The following is a 7,502-nucleotide window of genomic DNA, read 5'->3' as shown; positions in this document are numbered from 1 at the left end:
AACAACAATAACATGTACAGGAGGCAAAGGTGCATATTAATAACTCCCCTTTCCTAGATAAATGGAGCAAATTATGTGCTCTGTTCTGCACTTTGAGAAGCTCTTGGATATTAGTCTATTTTCTTTCATTCAAGTTGTAAGAGGATCATAGGCTCTGGTCCTAGTGGACTTACACACACATGGTGCTTTAAGAAGACCTGGGCCCTCTGTTCTCCATGATGTGGCATCCTGTCACCCTCGTCTCTCAACCAGGTGTTTGTATTGGCAGGTACCATCCGTCACAGCAGTGAGGATGTCCTCCAAGCATATCAGTCAGGAGACCTTTGATGCCGCTGTGCGTGAGAACATTGAGGAGTTCGAGATGGGCCCAGAGGAGGCTGTGAGGGAAGCCATGGAGCAGTTTGAGTCACAAGGTGGGTGCTGGCACAACTCCTGTGCTGCAGGAACAGCTGGGAGTTGGGAACACACCTGGGCTGGGGTTGCCCATCACACCCAGAGAGGTTACTGGTGGCACGTGGGGCTCCTCCTGACCTCCCCAGCCCTTGTATCCACTCGCACCTTGTTTTCCTATCACTCACTCCATGTTAGACTTGCTGCTTCCTGCCCCTTACCAGATATTTGGAACATGTCACTGAGCAACGGTGTCTCTCTGGAGACTAAGGTGCGCCTGATACAGGCCATGGTCTTTGCAATCACTTGTTATGTATCAGAGAGTTGGACAGTGACTAGGGAGGACAGAAGGAGAATTGTTGCCTTTTTTTTTTTTTTAATTTTTTTTTTTATTTTTGTGTGAGTGTACCGTCAAATCAGATCTGACTGGTACAGGAGGAGATTGTCCCTCCTTCCCCGGCAGAGCATCTGGTGGATTTGAACCATGCGCCTCTGGAATTGTAGTTGCAGTTCCTTGCCACTAGGCCACCAGAGCTCCCTGAATTGTTGCCTTTGAGCTGTGGTGCTGGAGAAGAGTATTGAATATACCCTGGACTGCCAAGAAAACAAACAGATTCATCCTGGAGAGGATTAAACCAAGCAACTCCTTGGAGGCAAGGATTCTGGGGCTTTGTCTGACATACTTTGGGCATGTTGCAAGGAGGGACAGGTCCTTGGAGAGGGACATCATGCTTGGGAGGGTGGAAGGACGGCACAAGAGGGGAAGACCCTCTATGAGGTGGATTGATTCAGTGACTGGGGTAATCGGGATGGGAGTGTCAGAGACAGTGCAATTGGCACAGGACAGAGTGGAGTTTAGGGCTGTTGTACATAGGGTCGCTATGAGTCGCAAACAACTGACAGCACATAACAAAAACAACAACACTGACAACTATCCCTTCTTGCATGAGGCTTTCTCTGCCACCTCCAGGATGGCTCTAAGCTCTAGCTCACTGAGGCCAAAGGGTATGTTGAATTCTGGTCTTCAGAAGACAGGGAGTGTTCAGATAGTGTCAGAGGGGAAGTTTGGCAGGGGGAGCAGTTTACAGTGCATGTGATCAGGGTTGAGATTCCCAGAACAGGGACCCAAGGCCAAGGTAGAGAGCTAATGCCCACCTGAGACAGGTACACGCCACCAGGTCTATATAGGACAGTGAAGGCAGGCCCTGTGGCTAGAAGCTAGTAATGACTTCTTGGTCTTGAGCCATCTGACTTTACATCTGGGTCCCCAGTGGCCAAATTCAGACAGAAGCCAAGAGACTGGAGCTGGGGGTGCAACCCCTGATGTCAGACATTGGCCTCTGCAGCATGGAGTGGCAGAAGTGCTGTCGGGTGACTGGTAGGCATTGGGCACAGAAGGGCTTCCAGTGGGGGCCCTAGGGAAGAGGCGGCAAGGATGTAGCCAGGGTGAGGAAACCCTAGGAAGACCTCGGGTTTCCCCTTCTTCCCAGGTAGAATGTGATCACTCCGCAGAAGGGCCAGCCGTGGCCAGCCAGTCTTACTTAGAGATGGCTTCACTGTCGTCACCCAGCCAGGATCACGGGGTGTTACTCAGGTGGTGATACCTCCATGTGTTCTGTCTTCTTTTATTCTTAGGTGTTGATCTAAGTAACATCGTGAAAACAGTGCCCAAAGTCTCTGCAAATGGACCCCAGGAACCAGAACATGACGTCCTTCAGGTAAGGGTGTACCTAGATGAGGCCTCTTAGCTTGACTCGCGACCAGCCAGCTTCTGAAGATCCCTGAGCCACCTGGGGCACCACAGGGCTTATGCACAGAGAGGTGGGCAGGGTGTGCAGAGCAAGAGCTGTTGTTTATGGAGTCCGGGCTGTCTACTGCTGGCACTGAAGTTCACCTGGGGTGGTTGAGTTAAGTTTAAGGCCATTAAAGTTTCTATGCTGAAGATAGAGCCCACCAGAGCTGTGTCCCACCTTAAGGTTATCCATCAAGCTCAGTATTGTTAGGAAAAAGAGTTGAAAGAGAGAGAGAGAAAGGAAGGAAGGAGGGAGGGAGGGAGGAAGGAAGGAAGGAAAAGAAGGAGAGAGGGGGGGTAAGAGGGAGGGAGGAAGGAAGAAAAGCTGGTCCCAAGACACAAACAGGCCTTTATTGTGTGGTCTGAGAGGGACGCCAAGTGACCGCCTGCTGTCATGGAGAAGGTCAAAATGGTGTGGGGGTGGAAAAGGACAGTTCCTTCTTATAGAGGTTTTTAGGGAGAACTAGGGAAGATGGTATTTTGCTCGGAATTTGGGTGAGAGTCCTGTTAACTAACTTTGGAGTGAGCAGTTGTAATCAGGCCCAGAGCCTGATCAGGGTCCAGTCTGGTCCCCTTAGACATTATCAGGTTTCTTCAGGGAGTGATCAGGCCTGGGCCCAACCGTGATGTTCTTCCTCCAGGTACACAGCAGATGGATCTAGGGCTGGGGAGAGTGGCCTGTGGGCCCCTTTCAGGGCATGGTGCCTTTATGTTTTTACAGTCAGGCCTGGATTATTATACTCTTTTTATAGATGGAAACATTAAAAGCCAAATAAAAGAGCATGGCTTAACTTGTGTGGTGGCAATGGAAGGTGGGAGCCCAGCTCTCCCTTTTATTACTCAGTATCCTCTACCTCCTGCAGAGGCACAGGATGAACACAAAGCTGGTTCCTATGAGGGAGCTGGCGTGCCAGTCAGCTGTTGCCATGCAGAGGCCTCCTGAAAAGGATCTCATTTTCTTTGCTAGTGGGGGTGGGAGGGAACAAACAACAACCTAAGAATTAACTGTATTGGCTATGCATGTAGTTCTTCCGTGACACACTCAAATTTGTGTTCTTGCAGATTTTTTTCCCCTAGGCCTTTGAGGGATTTATTACCTGATTATGAACAGAGAATATTAGTGTATTCAGGAAATAGTATTCATTACCTGGGCTGAGCCCATTTAATCTCTATTTACTAGGAGCAACTAAAGAAGAAGGAAAATCTAGAATTGAAAAAGGATATGTAATATGTTGTTATTGTTAGGTGCCATTGAGTCGAGTATGACTCATAGTGACCCTATGAACAAGAGATCTGAACCCTGCTCTATCCTGCGCTGTCCTCACACTTCCTGACACAGAAGAGCCCATTGCCACAGTGACCACATCAGTCCACCTGGTTGGGGCTCTTCCTCTCCTTCGCTGACCCTCCACCCTTCCCAGCATCATGTCCTCCAATAACCCATCCTTGCAACATACCCAAAGTATGTGATATATGTCTATTGTATTCATGTACTACTATCTTCTTCTCCATTAGACCAGAAGAAATGAAAGGTGTGAGGCATTTTGATCAAGGGTTATAGTTGGATTCTTGCAGATTTTTTTTATAGATATGTTCATTAGTTTTTCCTAATAATTTTAAAAAGCACTTTGTATGGCGAGGATCTTAAAAACAATAGTAGTTGGGATCACTGAGGGCCTCTCAAGTGCTGGATATGATGCTAAGTCTAAAATTCTGTTCCCTTAATCTAAGAGGAGGGAGCTCTGGTGGCCGAGTGGCAAAAAGCTGAGCAGCAATCCCGAAGGCACACGGTTCGAGGTCACCAGCTGCTCCGTGGGAGAAGGATGGGTAATCTCCCGTGCAATTAACTGCCTCTGAAAACCCCCCAGAGGGTCAGCTATGGGTCAGCTCCAGAGGGTCAGCTGTGACTCTGTGGTACACGACAACATCAGCAATCTAAGAGAGGTCCATTGTGCTCATATAGAAGCCAAGGCTTCCTTAAGATGAGTGGTCTGCCCAAGATCACAGGTCAGGGGCAGAGCTGGAACCTAGACCTACATATCTCTCCCAAGAGCCAAGCTCTAAACACTCTGATGCCTCCTACTAGCAGTGCAGGTGCTGTGTAAGGGATTTCTCTTATATATGGCTTTCCTGGCCTTGGGCTTATAATTCTGCCAACATGATTGGCTAGGCCGTCATCTTAGAAGAGGTTGCTCAGTACACTATGCAAACAGGGTGCTTTAAACCACCTGATAAGATTAAGTGACCTTGTAGGAACTGATTGACAGTGATGCAGACTGAGTGATCTTCTGCAGAGGGAATTGGTCAGTTTGTGGTCTGCCTGGGAGGGCCACGCCTTGAAATTGAATGTGTGGACCAATCCTCTAGTGTGGTGGGAGGACCTCACTACCCTCGAGGAGAGCCCTAGAATAGTGTGTGCCCTTTGGCTCTGGTGTCTGCACTGAGAACCTTGTAGACCCAAGAGAGAGAGCTGTTACACAGGCAATGGCATGGGACAGAGGCATACAGTAGCAGCCACAGAGGAGCCCAACAGCAGAGAAACAGCAGTATAAGTAGCATGAGCGATAAGACCAGCAGATGGATGCAGCAGGCTGGGCAACCACAGTGAGAGGGAGCCAAGTGCCTGTGGGCAGACTTGTTGGCAGCAGGAGTTGCCTCCAGGCCCTTGTCAGTGGATCTGTAGTGCTGGCACACTTGCCCACACAGAATAGAGGCTGGTACACCGAGGGAAGGGTCTGCCCACAGTCACAGCCAAGAAGGAGCCCAGAGCCTTCCTGGTTGAAAGCTGGCCTGCTTAAAAAAACTATATCCTGTCTCCTGAGCCTGTAGCCTCTTAGTTCCAAGCTGATTTTGATGCCAGCTTTGAGCCTGTTGCTTCTGTGTATCCATTAGAATGAATTCTCAAACTGAGCAGAGAGGGAGAGAGTGCAGTGGGAGAGTCACCTGGTGTCAGAACTGGTGAAGAACAGTCAAAGTGGAAATACGAGCTGTGGTGTTGGAGAAGAGCACTGAACATCCCATGGATGGCCAGAACAAATAGATATGTCTTGGAGAGGGTGCAGAGTGCTCTTTGGAGGCAAGAATGACGAGGCTTCGCCTCACATCCTTTGCACGTGTTGCTAGGAGGGGCTATTCCTTGGAGAAGGACATGATGCTGGGAAGGGTGGAGGGTCAGCGAAGGAGAGGAAGATCCTTAACCAGGTAAGCTGACACAGTGATGGCCGCAGAGGGCTCTTGAGTGTCAGGAAGTGTGAGGATGGAACAGGGCTCAGATCTTTTGGTTTTAGGGTCACTGAGTCGCACTCGAGTCAGTGGCACCTGGCAACAACAACTACCTCACAGGCAGCTGTGGTGGCGTAGGCTGTAGGGAGTTGTGCTGCTCACCCAAAGGCAATGTCTCTCTCCCAGTTCAAGTCCACCAGCAGCTCCATGGGCGAAAGATGAGCTGTCTCCTGTGCAGTTTACAGCCTCCAGAAACAGCAGTGTCAGCTGTGACTCAGTTCTGACTTGACAGCAGTGACTTTTGCATTTTCTATCTCATTGGAAGCAGGAGTGGCATCCACTTCCTAAACAACATGCCTCTGGAAACTGTGAACTTTGATAAATGATGATAGTTCTAGAAAGGCTTCAGGCCTTTTGTTCAAAAGGTCGTTATGAGTCATGCTCAACTCGACAGCAATCAACAGCAACACCTCATAGGAACCAGCTCTGCGTTGATGCTGACCCTTTTCTTTCTTAACATAGATGGGCTCAGATATTACTAAGGTACATCAGGAAATTTCATGTTTGGGTTCAACTTTTACTTTTCTTCCTTAATTTCACATTTTAAATTAAATTTGTCATTATAGAAGAATGTGAATACATTCTTGACATAAAAGAACCGTACTCGGGCATTTACAGCAAAGCCCGGCTGTCTCATCCCATTCCGTGTATCACCTGCATTTTCTCTTCCTTGGATGTGATTTGTGGGCACTCTCCCAACCCTCGGTGCCTCCTGACATAGCTGACTCCCCTCAGGGAAACACTCCCCCGCCCCTCACGCGCCTTTCACTCGTAGGAGGGAGGCTCTGGTGTGTGAAAAAGGCTCAGTCTTGAGGAAAAAAGATTTAGGTGAGTGGAGCCTCTTGAAAAGAATCTGCTGGATAAACTGCCACAAACAGGTTTCTAGAAATAAATCTTGAAACTCTGAGTAAAAAGTGGGTCAGACCAATTAATCTACGTGGGGATTTATAAGCTAAAAGCAGTCAGCCCCAGAAGCACAACTAGCAGATGTTGCCCTGGCAGCTGTCATCACATTGACCCCAATTTCATGGTGACCCCATATCAGAGAAGAATGAGAATATGAGGGTTTTTATTATATACCATTGAGTTAACTGTGACTCAGAGAGTGACCCTATGAACAATGGCTCTGAACCTTGCCCTATCCTGAGCCAGCTTCACCATCTCTGACATACTTAACCCCATTTGAAAGCTATGCCGCTGTTGTTGTTGTTAGATGCCATCAAGTCATGTACGACCCATAGTAACCCTATGAACAACAGATCTGAACCCTGTCCTCCCTGTGCCATCCTCACACTTCCTGACACACTAGCGCCCATTGCAGCAGTCACTGTGTCAATCCATCTGGCTGAGGGTCTTCCTCTCTTTTACCAACCTTCCACCTTTCTAAGCGTGGTGTTCTCCATGGAATAGTCTCTCTTAACAACATGCCCCCAAAAATGTGAGATGAAGCTTTATCAGCTTTGCCTCAAAGGAGCATTCTGGCTGCACTTTCTCCAAGACCTATCTGTTATTTTGGCAGCCCATGGGATATTTATTACACTTCTCCAACACCACAGCTCAAAGGTGTCAGTTCTTCTGTCATTCTTATTCATTGTCCAGCCCTGAGAAAGTGATTGAGAAGATCATGGCCTGCATCAAGTGCACTTTAGTCCTCACACTGACCTCATTTCTCCTCAATAATTTGGAGAGGTCTCTGACTATAGACTTTCCCAGTGTAAATGTCTCTTGATCTCTTGACTGCTAGTACCAAGGATGTTGATTGTGGATCCAAAAAGATGAAATTGTTGACAGCTTTAATCTTTATCTATTGTAGTGTTGCCTGTTAGTCTGCTGGTAAGAATTTTTGTTTTCTTGACATTGAGATGCAATCCATATTGAAGGCTATGTTCTTCATTCTTCTCTGGCAAGTTCTGTATATCCTCATTTTCAGCAAGCTTGGGTGTGCCATCTGCATTACAAGTTATTGATGAGTCTTCCTCCAATCCTGATGCCACATTCTTCTTCATGGAATCCAGCTTCTTGAATAATTTTTTCAGCA

General features: G+C 47.9%; 1 protein-coding gene across 1 annotated transcript in view; it reads left to right on the top strand.

The window, feature by feature from the left end:
• Positions 1-292: 292 nt before the first annotated feature.
• Positions 293-7,502, top strand: part of ARMC6 (armadillo repeat containing 6) — a 29,620-nt gene continuing 22,410 nt past the window's right edge. The window contains exons 1-2 of the mRNA XM_006885967.1: positions 293-413; positions 2,026-2,108. Coding sequence (XP_006886029.1) covers positions 293-413; positions 2,026-2,108 — 204 coding nt within the window. The remainder of the gene's footprint in view (positions 414-2,025; positions 2,109-7,502) is intronic.

This window comes from Elephantulus edwardii, unplaced genomic scaffold, assembly GCF_000299155.1.
Source record: "Elephantulus edwardii isolate Elephantulus edwardi_28Jun2011 unplaced genomic scaffold, EleEdw1.0 scaffold00045, whole genome shotgun sequence".
Lineage (NCBI taxonomy): Eukaryota > Metazoa > Chordata > Mammalia > Macroscelidea > Macroscelididae > Elephantulus > Elephantulus edwardii.
The sequence above is the reverse complement of the archived record's forward strand: the minus strand, read 5'-3'. Positions and strand labels throughout refer to the sequence as shown.